Below are 15,672 nucleotides of genomic sequence, written 5' to 3' on the forward strand. Positions count from 1 at the left end.
AAGGTATATACCATAGATAGATAGATAGATAGGTAGGGAGAGAGAGGGAGGGAGGGAGGGAGGGGAGAGAGGCAGAGAAGGAGGGAAAATAATGAGGTTAGATAACAATATGGGTGATGTGATTTCATTATAGAGAAACTGAGGGAAAATAGTTGATTTACCTACGAATGCTTGGATTAAATCTAAATTTTTCTCATCAGTCTCAGAATGTTCCAGATTGTAGAAAAATAAACATTATTAATTTAAGCCTCTGCGTATTTCATCAAATTCAAGCAAATCTCCTTACACACTAAGCCAATTATTTTTAAATTGCTGCCTGATTGTTCCCAAAAGGATACCTCCCAAAAGGCCTCGAAAATTTAATTTTGTGCTGTTAGTCAGAAACCTAGTCTGTGTGAAGTCAAAGGATTGATCTGAAAAGAAAGCAAAAATGGAGACCAAAATGCTTTCACTCTTAATTTGACTTTGTAACAACTAACATTTTTGATAAGAAAAAATTTGTTTTCCTTTCTTTTTTCAAATTCCTACCTTTAGAATGTCTTTTAAAATCACTGTATTTTCTAAGTACTCCTATTAATTTAGGTGAGCATTTAAAATTATATTTTGATTTTTTAAGTAGGCCCAACTGGGCAGTGTGGGGCTTGAACTCATGACCCTGAGATCAAGAGTTGCATGCTCTATGACTGAGCCAGCCAGGCCACCCTATATTTTGATTTTAGAAATGTTCTCTTCCTGGGGCACCTGGGTGGCTCCCTTGGTTAAGCCTCTGACTCTTGATTTCCACTCAGGTCATGATCTTGTGGTTCCTGAGATCGAGTCCTGTGTTGGGCTCTGAGCTGACAGTGTGGAGCCTGCTTGGGATTCTCTTCCTCTGTCCCTGCCCCTCCTTCTCTCTCTCTCTCTCTCTCTCTCTCTCTCTCTCTCTCTCTCTCTCTCTCAAAATAAAAAAAAATATTTTTTAAAAATGTTATTTTTCTTATACCACTTTTTTCTAAGTGTATTTATTTTGAGAGAGAATACTCACATGCACATGCATGTGCAAGTTGGGGAGGAGCAGAGAGAGAGAGAATCCCAAGCAGGCTCCACACTGTTAGCGAGGAGCCTGATGTGGGGCTCGAACTCATGAACCCATGAGATGATGACCTGAGCCAAAATCAAGAGCTTAACCTTAACCCTTTTAATTTGGAATATTCTGGGTGACAAAACTTTAGATTGGTTTATTTCAAAACTTGGGCATTTTTAAAAAGAATATGAATATCTTAATCATTTGGCCAATAAAATACCCTTTCAATATATACAATGTCTAATATTAAATATATCTAATTCTATATGCATTTCACAAAGGTAGGTAAATACAACTTTAGACATTCTGATTTCACATTGCAATTAAATTGCATTTAAGATTTTAAACTTACCTCCTCCTTGTATCCAACCATTCTGTACTATTCGATGAAAAATTGAACCCATGTAATGTAGCTTGATGCCACGCTGAGAATACCCTGCTTTTCCTGTGCACAAGACCTGAAAATTTCTACAAGTTTTGGGACATGCATCATAGTATAGCTACAAATAAAGATACAAGGTTTCAAAGATTAAATATTTAATATTTTGACAGTGACAGATTCCTACATCCATCCCCCACTTATTAAAAAATCAACAACAAAAATAAAGAAAGAAAGAACAACAAAAAAACCTCTTACCTCCAAAACCAACCTTCCAATTGGATGAAAATCAATAGAAATGTCCAAGAACACAAAACCATGCTATTAAAATTAGGGAGAAAAAGATAATGCAGGTCAATGTCTTGGAAGAAAGGTTTAGAAATGACCAAAAATACCACAAAATAATGCTTTCAGTGATAAGATTTCAAAAGCATTAACAGTAGAAAGGTAACAGCAAAGTTAAAAGACTGACTCAAAGAAGTTTCTTTTTTTTTTTTTTAGAAGTTTGTTTCATTTGATTACATCAGATCTTTACAACCTAAATAATACACTTGTTAAAACCCTTTGGTAGGGAAGCTTTGTGTCACATTAACCTGTCACGCCAGACTGAGAACATGTAGCCTAGATATCCCCTACTGTGTAAGCTAGGTGGAGGAAGGAACGCTAGTTGGTCCCTTTGGAAAAAGAAACAGACTGGGAATTTTCTATTCTGAGTAATTCTGGGAAACATCCAATGTGATTGCCATGGATTTGGTTACTGTATGTTCTGGATTTCCAGAGTCAGCACAGATTAGCTAACCAAAGCCAGAACACATCCTTTCTGAGTGGGAAAACAGAGGCACCATATACATAGGAGGTATGGTTATCAGGGGAAGGGAAGAGAATATGCTGTGCTTTCTTTGGCGTTATTTCAGTCCTGTCCTTATGTTCCCAGATGCCCCCAGCTCTTATTTTCAATTGACATCCTTTCTGGTAGAGACAGCTAACATTTGTGTGACCTCGTCTAGCTCTACAGTGGAGCATCTAAAATGAAAACACCAGTCTCCATCGTGGTAGCATTAATTTGCAGAGCAGAGCACATCTAATTGGATACATTCTAGATCTTGGGCACCATTCTCATGCACAAAAATGCCACCTGATTTAACAAGCTACATAACTTACCCTACCCTATTTCTTAAGAGTCTAGGAAACATAGATGAAACCAGCTTTTAGGATATCACTGTCACTACTTTATGTCACTTTAACCTTTTTTTTTTAATTAAAAGACTGCATTAATGTTATGCTATCTGGCATCCAGGAATGAAGTATTATATCCATAGCAATTATAATTTTAAGTTTTTTGTGCCTCCCAGCTTCTGTACTACAATTTCTGAGTTATAAAAGAATATTACAACTTTATTATGAGGCATAATATAGTAAACTTCATGGGCTTGGGAGAAAAGATGATATATTGGAAATTACGATTGATTGATGAAATGGGTAAGTCCATTCAGGCATCACTAAACTTCCCTCTGTGTCACTATATTATCTTTATGCAGTTGTCAAGAGTAGATAATTCTGAAAATTCTAATGAAAGAGCAAATGAGCACACTACCAGGTAATGTCACCTAGCAGCCAAACATGCAAACATAATTGTCTCCTATATCATTCCAACCCAGAACTAAACAAGTCCCTGCAGCATGAAAAAGCTCACCTCTGCACAAAAAAATTAAGGATTTTCTCTGGAATCTAGGTCCTCCTTCCTCACTGCCGTTAATTCAGGCTGTTATTATCTCTAGCCCACATTACTATAGCAGTGTTCCAAGTGGCCAACCTGCCACCAAGCTTTCCCCATTCCGCCCCGTTTTTGCCCTAAAACTTTTTCTTAAAAAGCAAAGATTATGTCATACTCTTTATGAAAAGTTCTGTTGGCTCAACTTTCTTCTAGAAAAAAATCTAACTCCTTAGTTCAGAATGGACAGTAAGTTCAACCTTTCTTTAGTGGATGTTTTTGTTCTTTTCCCCTCCTTAACATTTAAATACCTTTCCTATTTAGGGAATGTCTTACAGGGACCCACTATGCCCTAAAGACACTAAAGGGGCCAGATTCTCCCTCTCCTCACTCTGTGAGAGCCGAGCTATGGGGATATGACCTTGGCTGGATTAGTCAGGTGCTCCTGCCTGGGGCCTTGGATCTCAGGGAGTGATGCAAAGACAGCAGTTAAGAAGTAATTCTCCGTGAAGGTGGCAGTGTGAACCCAGGGCCAGTCGGGATGCAGCTGCATCGAAGTTGCACATTTCTGGGATGAGACTCAAGCCACGTTTTCCTGTTGTTTCCCAAAACCTGGTTCTCTGGCTTTCCTGCCAGTTGTGAGGTTACCAATATCCTTTCAAGGCATACCTTTTTTTTCCTTAAGTTAATCAAAGTAGTTTGGTATTGTTGGTGACTGATACTCTCATTTTCCCAGCCTCATTTCCTATTAATCATGGCCTCCTTGCTGTCCCCTGCCATTCCCTGAATATACCATGCACTTTTAGAACCTTGTCCTTTGGGACCCTTGTCCTTCTGTGAGCATTAAATTCCTTCCCATAACCCGCAGTTTCTAGTATTTTCCAAGTGCATTGTTTGTTCAGCCAGACATTCCCTGAGCTTATACTATGTTTCAGATTGTGTTTGAGGCAGTACAGTTAAGTGAGGATAAACAAAACAAGGTCTTTGCCTTTTTACAGCTTGGCACTGTAAAATCCTAGCACTGGGCCTTTCTGTGGGCACAGGCATCTATGAGCATGAAATGATCTTCAGCATGTGGTGCTTGTTGCTATAACAGAGTTTCTGAGCAGAATTACCAAGTGCTTTTACCTCTGTTGTCATTCCACCCTGATGTCTGTCTCTCACTCTCCTGGACCTTAAGCTTCATGACTGTCCTTTGCCATTGGAAACCCCCCTAGGGCCATAGCCTGCCTGGTCCAGCTCTTGCCAACTTGTCATGCTTTAAAATGTCACCTTTCTTCTCAAACTTCCCCTTCTGTTAGTGCAGTACCTCTCAGGTGTTAGAAGGTACTAATTAAAATTTTTCATACTAAGGGTGAATGGATGGTAAGCTCTACCTTCTCTGAAGCGGGGGGAGGTGTCTTTATGTTTTAAAATGGATAATCAACGCATATAAATCTCTAATGCAGAATAGAAATGTTTGAACAGGGATGCTTCCCCCGCACTCCCTGCAGTTTGCATGCTGTAAGATATGCTTGCTTTACACACCGCTGAGCCAAACCCTGTAATATTATATGTAATCCTTTGCAGTTGGATTAGAGGTCATTGAGAACTTAAAACCTAGTCTCCTACTGTTTATATTCCTTCGTTAGGATATCAGTAATTAGTGCTGAATCAATATAAATGGTCAAAGATTCCACTATTTTTCTTTAAAAATTAGTGTAACTTGCCTTGGTGTCTCTTAAGAATTTAGCAGAATAATCCACAGTAAGTGCCTCATAAAGTGCAGGGGGCTTAAAATCAACTACATCCCACATCTTGTGAGCCCATTTCTGAAGATCAAATGCATCACCCAGGAACTGATCATTAACAAAACACATCACGCAGGAAGAATACTCCCAGATCTCATTCTTGAGTTCCTATAAAGAAAAAGGATAAAAAGCTGTATTGGCAGAGGGGGAGGGGAGGCAACCAACCTTGCTAAACCCATAAGCCAGAGCTTGGGATTGACTCTATAGCCTAATCTTTAAAAAAATAATTTTTTTGCCATCTTTTAGAATTTTGTTCTCAAATAGAACTTAAGAACATTTTTAAAAATCTGACATCACTGAAAGCAAAAAAAATGGCCTAAAAGTAGTGTTAAAAAGGTACAGTAAAAAAAAAAAAAAAAAAAAAAAAAAAAAAAAAAAAATTAACAGCACTTGCGTGGCTCAGTTGGTTAAGCATCCGATTCTTAATTTTGGCTCAGGTCATGATCTCACAGTTCGTGAGTTCAAGCCCCGCACCAGGCTCTGCACTGACAGCATGGAGCCTGATTGGAATTCTCTCTCTGCCCCTTACCAGCTCTCTTTCTCTCTCAAAATATATAAACTTTAAAAAAAATTTTTTTAAATGGTACACACATAGAAGGTAGATTGTTATCTGGTAATAAAAATCTATGTGCATAGCATACTTGTTATGTTAACTTGAAAACAAAATGCAGTCTCTGGCTTCATTTGTGAAGTACATTTTACTGTGTGTATACTTGGAAAGGCTTGGAGCTCTGAGTAATACATGATTTTCAGCATCAAGGATGAAAAGAATGCTTTTTTGAGGGAGAGGGGTCAGAGTGAGGAAATGCCTCCTGGGGGGATTTCTGGTGCACCCCAGGGGCACTGAGGGAGAGAGCCCACCTTTGCCAACACTTTGAAGTGCTAAGCCCCTTAAAATGAAGCGCATTCGTGTGTTCATCCACACACTAATGGTCAACCTCCTAAATTCCAGTGTGTGGCCACTGAGTAATGCTCCCTCTGAAGAGATCTGGTTTATTATTACCCAGGGCCAGTCCTGGGAAAAGCATAAATAATTTGGGACAGCTTTTCTCAAATTTTAGCAGTCAAGCAGAATTACAGATTCCTGAGCCCCATCCAAAGTTTCTGATTCTGGAATGGGGCCCTAGAATTTGCATGTCTAACAGCATCCCAGGAGATGCTGACGTTGCTGGTCTGGAGACCACACTTGGGGAAATGCTGTTTGGGGGAACAGCTTGCTTCAGCTTGCCAATTTGCTGCACTCCCACATCTTCTCCCAGATTTCATATCCTATTCCTGCGCCCATATCAAAACCTGGTCTGAGGAAAAGAATAAACTTGTTCATGCTGAACTATAAATTACTCATAGAGCCTGTAGGTCATGAGTCCCTAAACTGTTTAGATTTATCAGTGTTATCACATATTATAGAATGCAGAACTTTAAAAAGGGATATTTATTTAGCCTGGGTATGGCTAATGTGGATATTTAGTTAGCCTGGTGGGAGTAAGGCAGTAGAAGAAACACTTTACTCAGAGGCTGGGGGTGCAGATGCCTTGTCTTTGTGTGTTTTCTGAACATGAGGAGGCCTCCTCACCTGCTTCAAGTCAGTGGGCTGGACCCAGTAGTTTCTGCGGCTTCCCAGCACAGAGATATAAGATGCTGCCTTTTTTTGGAGGGGAGAGAAAGGGCTTTCCAAAGGCCCAGAAGCCATCACTAAGGGTGGCATTACATTCTGCTGAAGCATTAATTCCAGCTCAGACCTAACCTCAAGTGTGCTAAGTAAGTACTACATATGACCCAAAGCACAATGCTTACATTGAAGGACAAAAACTGGCCTGAAACAACAGAAGGTTAAGGTGACAAGTATCCAAGAGATGAGGGTGGGAGATGGGAGGAAGGAAGGATAGGCAATAAAGAATAGGTGGAAAGAAGCAGCAGTGATTATGGAGAAAGCCTCGTTCAGGCCTCGTGAGAAAAGCTGGAGGAAGAGAACACAAAACATCCCAAGGTTAGTAACCCAGGCTAAAATGGAGGGAAACTATGGAATGAAATCCACACCTATCTTTAAGAATACAGTGGGACTCTATAAGAGGAATGGGTGCAGACCACAGAGCATGAGATCATGGCTCTCCTGTAGGTGGAGAGCATGATACTGGTAGGCAGTGTAGGTAGTTTGGTGATAGAAATTTAACAACATAATTGTTTTATGTTAAGGTGACTAACTGTCCTGACCAGCTGTCCCAGTTTGTCTAGGACTGTCCCAGCTTTAGCACTGACTTCCTGCATCACAGGAAACCCCTCAGCACCAGGCAAACCGGGACCACTGGTCGCCCTAATTGTTGTAAGGATTGGAGTTAATATATACAGAAGTCAAGAGAATAGTGCCTGGCATATGACTGTGTTGGCTACTATTCTATCTGAATCCCAATTAAAATGTATTATGGCTATGAAAATGGCATGAGACTTAACAAATGGTATTCTTGACTCAGTCCTGCAGCATTTCTGTGACCGCACAGTGAAGTGGTCCCATAAAGCAACACTATGTGATAACCACAGGATCACAGGACATCCTTGTGCAACAAAGAACAGAACAATCAAAACTGCCCTGGTCAGGGGAAATGGGATTTCATCAGCCACTGGGGAGATGGAGTGGGGCAGGGAGACCAGGCGGGGATGGCAAGCAAGAAGTGTGCCCCATTCCAGGCTCGCTCCAACATGACGTATTGCTGGGCCACATACCACCTTGGAACCCTTCGTGTCACGTGTTCCAGGCAGCATTACCAGATGATCAGTGTTGGCACCCAGGAGGAAACTGCTGTCCCAGGACAAAGCCTGTTAGCCCTGGGGCCTGAGGTTCTCCAAGGGTGCTGTTAGTGGGGAGAATGCAGAGAAGAAAGCTTGAATTAGGACAAGGCTGCCCTGTGGGGTCCTGGTGCCTGTCATCGGAGCTCCCGTAGGCCACAGCCCCACACCAGCCCTTGGCTGTGTCTGTGCTGTCCACCACCAAAACCTTCCACGGAAGGGCCAAGAGTGCCAAGGTGTCACGGGAAGTGTGAGTATGTGAAGCGCAGCAGGAAAGGAGGCTAACCATCAGCGGGGGTAAATAGCAGCATTGAGAGTTTAAAACTCGCCTCTATCACCTGTCTTTCAAAAGAAAATCCTGTGAATGTTTTGCTTTCTCTTACAATCAGCCCAGTACAATGATTGAAATGATTTAGGGAAAGTGTACGATTTAGAGAAATCAAATCTAGTTGCTCTAAAATTACTGCTTCAGTTTTTCCCAAACAATGCGCAAATAATTTAGGCAAAACTTTGCTCATTTCCCATATCCCGAATATCCTTTACCCTTTTTTTCTCCTGTAGATATTGATCCCATGCAAATTCTTGAAGAGGAACTATTATAGGATCTTCAAATTTGGTTGGATAATTACTCTTCAGACTCTAGGTTTCAAAACAGAATAATTATAGAGTAAGTTCTCTTTTAAAGTAGAAATAATTTTCCCCCAATTTTTATGGGGACTTCGAGAGGTTTTATACAGTGGATACCCAGGCATACAGTCCGACTTCGATGCCCCCTGCTTGCTCCCAGAGACCCCTGTGCTGATCTCCAGTAAGTCACTACCCAGTTCACACTGGGGCTCTGCCTTATGTGTCTCACTTCTAGAGTATAAGCTTCTTGAGGGCCAAGACTACATCCTAGTTTTCCTGTACCCCCACTTGCCTTGACATCTGGCATATAGTAGACCATCCACACATAGCAAATGAATGAACAAATGAACAAATAAATGAGTTTATGCCAATAGTTTTGTAATTTGCCATGTTCTTTTAGAACCAGTTTTTTCCTAAATTAAATTATTACTAAACCTCAGTGGATCTAAACTTTTTTTTTAATGAAAAGAAAATGTTACTTTATTTAACTGCAGTGTTTTATTAGTTTCAGGTGTACAGTATAGGGCTTCAGCTGTCCCATACATCACCTGGTGCTCATCACCTATTTCAGCCACCCCCACCTCCTCCCTCTACAGATACTTTTAACTAAAATAAATAAATGTTATTATTTTAATTTATTGATACGTAGAGAATGACTAAAAGGATATTGTTGTGGTTACACCCCACAACAATAGAGAATACTAAATATTAAATATTTTAGGTATTGAGCACGTTTATTAATTTGTCTATATGAATCAGAGAAAATTCATACTGGTTAACAATTCCTGTCAAAAAAAGTTTTGAGTCCTGACATGTCGCACTTTGCCTCCTGGTAAAGCAAGAGAAGGCAAGTAAGGCAATACCAATTAGGCCTCACCTTGCTGAGTGGGTCTGAGTAGATGTGTCCACTGGGGATCACCTTGCTGAGTGGGTCCGAGTAGGTATGCCCACTAGGGAAAAGGGACAGCTGGCTGCTGCACTTGGCTCCTTCTCCACTAAAGAAGGTGCTTAGAGGTCCTACTGTGGTCTAAAAGAGGACAACGGCATGGCATGCTTCATCTGGGGTGGATATTCCAAGGGGCAGAGAGCGAGGGCATGAGTATATCCTGCCTTTGGGACCAAGGGGAGCCAAAGAGGGCGATAGCAATTGGGTCATTTCCTTCTTAGGCTATTGCCCAACCAACAGATGACGATGTGTCCTTTGTTCCATTGTCCATGCTCAGTTTGAGGCCCTTGTGTTTCTAACTGGGGGACCACCTAGAATAACTAATAAGCCCCATAGTTTTCAAATTAAGCATACTTAATCATACTTTCTTCATAATTTAGTGTCTAGAACAGACTACATCCAAAACAGAATCTATGTGATACTTACTCTTCACAAATCTAAATCTCTGTCAGCATATTAGGTATTCAGGATTGCTCACCAAATGATCATGTTGAGAAATTATTCAAGGATCCTTTATTAAGATAAACTAATAGAATTTACATCCATATGTTTTCATATTCAGATAGGGGTACAGTAGGCAAAAGCTTAAGAAAGGGAAAGTTAATCTTATTAATATAACAAAGACATTGTTTTCTTGACTTAGTATCCTCTACAACAGGGTGTGGCAAACTGTGGCCAGCAGGCCAAATCTGGCACACTGCCTGTTTTTGTAAGACTTGAGAGCTAAGAAGAATTTTTAGATTTTAAGCAGTTGAAACAGAATCATTCCATGTCATGTGAAATCATATGCAAGTCAAATTTCAGTATCCTTAATTAAGTTTTATTAAAAGCACCATTCATCTACATATTGTCTGTGGCCGATTTTGCACAAGGACACAGTCAAGTAGTTGTGACTGAGAGCCTATGGCCCTGAAGGCCTAATAATTTAATATCTAGGCTTCACAGAAAAAAAAAATTGCCAACACCTTCTCTACAGTGTGGAGCAGGCACAGAAAACATGTGCCTTCAGAAAAGGAGCTAAAGAAAAACAAGGGAAAAAAGTCCCTCAAACTCCTTAAATACAACTTAAGCCATAAACTTTATAGATCCCCTCAGCCCAGCTAACAGTCCATAATTTCTATTTATTTTGATGATCCACATATCATTTAAACAGACTTCTCACTTGTTCTCTTCCTCTTGATGTAAACTTCACCAACTTCTCAAATTAGTTTCTGTGAAATTGAATAAAGGAAGCCTCATTTAAAATGGAGTCAGAGGGCACCTACGTGGCTCAGTCGGTTGAACATCCCACTCTTGATTTTGACTCAGGTCATGATCTCCCGGTCGTGAGATGGAGCCCCATGTCGGACTCTGTGCTGAATATGGAACCTGCTTGAGATCCTCTCTCTCTCCTGCCCCTTTCCCCTTTGCGCTCTCTCTCAGAAAAAATCAATTGAAAATTAAAAAAAAAAATTTTTTTAATGGAGTCAGGAGGCCAGAAGAGGGAGCTCTCATGCCTTACCACCACTCAATTGCAGACCACAGTAGGTCAGGAAGAGATACACCATGCATTCCCTACAGGAAGAAGTCTATTTTACTATTCCAGCAGAAGGAAGGGAGAATGTCTCCTTACTCTGCAACAAGCTTGGCCAATAGGATAATACCACAACTCAACCAGTGAGAAACCATCACCACCCTGAACTCTCACCTTTCTATCAAAGCAGCCCCTACCAGCTTCTTCCTTTTGTCTATGTCCCTCTCCTTTGATCTCCCATATCGCCCTTGGTTTGCCATAGCTTATTATGTCTCATATTGCAATTCCTGTGTTATTACCAAATAAGCCCATTTTGCTGGTAAAATAACCGGCTGTTTTAAGGTCAAACAGTTACTGTTTCTTGATTTGATGCAGTTACAAACTTTTCTTAACTGTGGACTTACAGCAGGCAACAAGGCAGGAATTGCTTAAGATTTCTTCTGTTTGAGAACATTTTGTATCAGGTATCTGGCTGGATACTTTGAGAGATACAAACGTAGTGCATGGTCCTGGAGTCTAGCAGGGTTTTGAAGGAGAGGATTTTGGCATAATCCTACAGTGGCATTCCCGGAGCAAACCCCAGAGATGTGCTGAATTCTGCATTTCTATATTTAAATACTTATGCATTTGCATAATAGGTGTGCTGCACCATTACTGACCCAGCCAAATTCTTCCAGTTGCTTAAAGTGTTTTTCCTTTTATATCGGTCTGTGTGTTTGCAAAGTAATATCTGGATTCTCCAAAGCACTTGTGGGTCATTTGTTAAGAAATTTCTTAAGCACCTAATTCGACTGGAATGCAGTAACTGCTATAGAAAATTTAAAGGAGGGAAAAGAAGCCTTCCCAAATGAAGTTTCCAAAAACTTGGGAAGGGAGTTTATAACAAAATCTGTAGTTATGCGGTATCACTTATTTTTAAACATATTTTCATGAATTTTTAAAATCTATAATTCACGTAAAAATGTGGAAATAAAATGTGGGTCTATAGCAATTACCCTCCTTCCAGCAAGATTCTGAATTTTCCTTTGCTCGGATCCCCCTTTAAAGGTAGCCCTTCTGGTAGTGGAACGTCCGCCCGACGCGACCCTGACCCCTGGGAGGTACAGACTGACGCTGCCCGCCAGGGACACCTCCCTACGTCCCCGAACTTCGACCCGGGTCACCAGGAAGCGCGAGCCCGAGGAGACGGGAGACCCATCCGCACTTGTGGTTTTCTCGCGGTTACCTCGGCCGCGCTCTTCGCGATGTGAAAGCTGGAGCTTTTGAAGAGCCCCACCACCTTCACCTGCAGCGGCTGCTCGAGCGGTGACTTCGAGCAGTATGGGGCCGGCCTCGGCCCGCGCTGCTGCTGGCTAGCCATGGCGGCGCTGGGGGACTGCTCCGAGCACAAACACTGCGCGTCGCCAGAGCAACCGTGCGGCCCCGCCCCCGTCGCCTGCTGGGAGGAAGGACGCGAGGGGGAGGGCGGCGACGGGCGGGTCTTTTCTCAACTTCGCGCCTGTTGCTGCTGAGCCGGGCGAGAGGCGAGAGAGGGCTCGCGGGCGGCTGAGGCCAGGGACGGAGTTTCCGCGCGAAGGGACGGAGAGCTCCGTGTCCCGTGTGCCTTCACTCGGCTGGCCGCCCGCCCGAACTCCTCTCTGGTATCCCCCCTCAGGGACCTCGCGCGCGGCCCTCGCCTCCCGGCAGCGCCCAACTTTGCAGCAGATCGCCTTTCCCGGTGGGTTGGCAGCCGGTGGGGCGGTTGCCCGGGTAACGCGGATTCGGACCCGGGCCCAGGGCCTGCGCGGCGCGGGCTGGGAGGCCGCGGCCTTCGAGGGAGCGCGGGGCGGAGCCGACCACCTGTGCGCGCCGCCCCGGGAGGAGGTGCCGCCCGCTCGCCCCCGCCCCCGCCCCCGCCGCCGCCGTCGCCGGGGAGGCAGCGCCGTCCCGCGCCCCCGGACCGCTCGCCATGAAGCCCAACTTCTCTCTGCGACTGAGGATCTTTAACCTCAATTGTTGGTGAGAGCGCCCGCGGGGTGGGCCGGGGGCCACAGCTCCGTTTGCACCCACAGTCTGAGGGAGGAGGCCTTCCTCACATCCGGGCCACGGCTCCACCGTGCCCTAAGGTGTCGGGTCCGGGGGGCATCCGCATCTCCAGGCCCGCACCTGGTCCCAGCTCCGGTGGTGCACGGAGAAGCGGAGCGCCTCCAGCCGTCACCTCCCCCCACCCTTCTCGTCCTCAGGGGCATTCCCTACCTGAGCAAGCACCGGGGTGACCGCGTGAAGCGCCTGGGAGACTTTCTAAACATGGAAAGCTTCGACCTGGCTCTCCTGGAAGAGGTGGGCAGGGCAGAACTGGTGTGGAACCCTGGCTGGGACGGGGGCGCAGGAGAGGACTTTTCCCCCGGGGAGACAGGCAGGCATCCTCACCCCTTCCCTCAGGTGTGGAGTGAGCAGGACTTCCAGTACCTGAGACAGAAGCTGTTGCCCACCTACCCCGCGGCACACTACTTCAGGAGGTGAGAAACCTTCCGGTCTGGAAGTCTGTTCTCAGACCTGGAAGCTCTTGGCCCTGCCAGCCCCTCCCTATCCCACCTGCACCCTCCTCCGTCTTCCCGAGTCCTCTCCTCTGTGTGTGGGTGCAGGACTAGGTGGAACCAGGAAGATCCTAGCTCTTCAGCCCATCCCAGCCTTACCAAGTCACACTCTATTGTATCACCCCACAAAGGCTGTTGCTTTGAGATTTCCTCTGGTGCTGATCTCAGCAACAGAGTGAGGAAAAAAGTAGCTGATACAAGCTGGGTGACCAGGGAGAAGAGAGCTGGGTATTTCTCTTCCTGCTTTTCTGGCTGTTAACCAGAACTTGGTTTACAGTGGCGTCATTGGCAGTGGCCTGTGCGTCTTCTCCAAACATCCAATTCAGGAATTCACCCAGCACGTCTACACCCTCAATGGGTACCCCTACATGGTAAGCCTTAGATCAGATTTCTCCCACCACCCTCTCCCACCCCCCAGTAACACACGGTAAAGGAGGCAGCCTTTCTTGGGCTGCAGGAACAGGCAGAAGGAGGGTGGCAGTGCCCTGGGTTCTAGCTCCCTCCTGCCTGCAGATCCATCACGGAGACTGGTTCTGTGGGAAGGCTGTGGGTCTGCTGGTGCTTCATCTAAGTGGATTGGTACTCAATGCCTACGTGACCCATGTGAGTGAAGCTGGCGGGGCCGGGACAGGCGGCCTGGTCCTGGGAGGGAGAGATGGGACTCCTCTGGTTGGGCTTCCTGGGGGTGAGGTGTGGGGGCAGGATCTCCTAAGGTCAGTAGACAAGGTTTGCCCATCTTTTAACCAAGTATCATGCCAAGTAACAGACACCAGCATGATTCAGACCTGTCTTTGGGACCCCCCCCCGTCTCAACTGCTATAATCTGACCTATCTTGCTCAGCTCCATGCCGAGTACAATCGACAGAAGGACATCTACCTAGCACATCGTGTGGCCCAAGCTTGGGAACTGGCCCAGTTCATCCAGTGTGTGAGCCTGGGCTTGACAGGGGAAGTGGGATGGGTTCAGGGGTTGAGGGGTGGCAGGGCCCCACTTCTAGGTGGACACAGCTGGTCAGGAGAGAACTCCTGCCTCACCAACCTGGTTCCCCCAGCCACACATCCAAGAAGGCCGATGTGGTTCTATTGTGTGGGGACCTTAACTTACACCCGAAGGACCTGGGCTGCCGCCTGCTGAAGGAGTGGACAGGGCTGCATGATGCCTACCTTGAGACCCGGGACTTCAAGGTGAGGACCTGCCTGATAATTTCCATGTCTACACCCCCAGCTTCTCTCCTCCTCCTCCCCTATGTCCTAGCATGAACCACTTATTCACCTAGGGCTCTGAAGAAGGCTGTACGATGGTACCTGAGAACTGCTACGTTAATCAGAGGGAGTTAGAGGCATTTCCCTTTGGCATCCGCATTGACTATGTGCTATATAAGGTCAGGCCCTCCCATCAATGTGTCTTCACCCACTGTGTCTCTGTCTTTCACCAGCTTGTGCTAATCTTTTGTCCATCTGGTCTAGTCGTAGATTACTGATGGCTTGAGAATGGGAAGAGGGCCTCAAATATGTTTCTTTCTGGCCCCTACTTTTCCTAGGCAGTTTCTGGGTTCTACATCTCCTGTAAGACTCTGAGAACCACTACTGGCCATGATCCTCACAGTGGCACCCCCCTCTCTGATCATGAGGCCCTGATGGCTACTCTGTGTGTGAGACACAGCCCCCCCCAGCACACCCCCAGCACTACTCATGGTAAGACACCCCCACCCTCTCCCCAGGTCCCTCCCCACCATAAGGCGGCTCCTCCACTCTGACCCTCTCTCTCCTGCCCCACTACCCTGCCTTGTTCTAGGACCAGCAGAAAGGTCACGGTTGATCAGTGTGTTAAAGGAGGCCTGGGCAGAGCTGGACCTTGGCATGGCTCAAGCTCACTGGTGGGCCACCTTCGCCGGCTACGTGATTGGTCTAGGGCTGCTCCTTCTGGCATTGCTGTGTGCTCTGGCAGCCGGGGGAGGGGTCAGGGAGGTTGCCATAATGCTCTGGACTCCCAGTGTAGGACTGCTGTTGGGGGCAGGTGCAGTCTACCTCTTCCACATGCAGGAAGCCAAGGGCTTATCTAGGGCCCGGGCTGAGCTCCAGCATATGCTGGGAAGGGCAAGGGAGGCCCACGACCTGGACCCAGAGTCTCAGGCAGCCCTGTTCCTGGGACAGCAGGAGGGGGACAGATCTGAGGAACAATAAAGCTTGACACTTTTGTGGCTCTGTGTTTTTGTTGTAGAAGCAGTGATTGGGGTCAAGGGTCGGTCAGTGTGACTGTCATAATATAAACTGTCAGGCTCCTAT

The 15,672-nt window shown here is 45.3% G+C and overlaps 2 protein-coding genes across 7 annotated transcripts in view; one reads left to right on the plus strand and one right to left on the minus strand.

The window, feature by feature from the left end:
- Nucleotides 1-12,176, minus strand: part of PPIL6 (peptidylprolyl isomerase like 6) — a 32,126-nt gene extending 19,950 nt beyond the window's left edge. For 2 of the 5 annotated variants that reach the window (XR_006202759.1, XM_042939548.1), the window contains exons 1-5: nt 12,015-12,170; nt 8,268-8,363; nt 4,863-5,051; nt 1,701-1,763; nt 1,416-1,563 (exon numbers count right to left, since the gene is read on the minus strand). Coding sequence is in view for 4 of the 5 variants with exons in the window: in XM_042939548.1 (XP_042795482.1) it covers nt 1,416-1,563; nt 1,701-1,763; nt 4,863-5,051; nt 8,268-8,363; nt 12,015-12,170 (652 nt within the window). In the remaining variant the exon portion in view is untranslated. Of the gene's footprint in view, nt 1-1,415; nt 1,564-1,700; nt 1,764-4,862; nt 5,052-8,267; nt 8,364-12,014 lie in introns of all 5 variants that reach the window. The other 3 variants (XM_042939550.1, XM_042939549.1, XM_042939551.1) reach the window with 3 other exon arrangements.
- Nucleotides 12,177-12,208: 32 nt separating this feature from the next.
- Nucleotides 12,209-15,590, plus strand: SMPD2 (sphingomyelin phosphodiesterase 2). 2 transcript variants are annotated; one of them, XM_042939545.1, is made up of 10 exons: nt 12,209-12,808; nt 13,033-13,129; nt 13,232-13,308; nt 13,664-13,757; nt 13,900-13,989; nt 14,228-14,310; nt 14,439-14,571; nt 14,664-14,768; nt 14,928-15,081; nt 15,182-15,590. In XM_042939545.1, the coding sequence occupies exons 1-10, from the start codon at nt 12,759-12,761 to the stop codon at nt 15,568-15,570; spliced, it is 1,272 nt and encodes a 423-aa protein (XP_042795479.1). In that variant the 5' UTR covers nt 12,209-12,758; the 3' UTR covers nt 15,571-15,590. The 2 variants fall into 2 exon arrangements, with proteins under 2 accessions (XP_042795479.1, XP_042795481.1); XM_042939547.1 differs by lacking the exon at nt 13,900-13,989.
- The last annotated feature ends 82 nt before the right edge of the window (nt 15,591-15,672 follow it).

This window comes from Panthera leo, chromosome B2 (assembly GCF_018350215.1).
Source record: "Panthera leo isolate Ple1 chromosome B2, P.leo_Ple1_pat1.1, whole genome shotgun sequence".
Classification (NCBI taxonomy): Eukaryota; Metazoa; Chordata; class Mammalia; order Carnivora; family Felidae; genus Panthera; species Panthera leo.

Coding starts and splice junctions, on each gene's coding strand:
- SMPD2 (XM_042939545.1), top strand. CDS start 12,759: ATGAAGCCCAACTTCTCTCTGCGACTGAGGATCTTTAACCTCAATTGT. Junction 13,309..13,663: donor GCGGCACACTACTTCAGGAG/GTGAGAAACCTT, acceptor CTTGGTTTACAG/TGGCGTCATTGGCAGTGGCC. Junction 13,990..14,227: donor TCAATGCCTACGTGACCCAT/GTGAGTGAAGCT, acceptor TATCTTGCTCAG/CTCCATGCCGAGTACAATCG.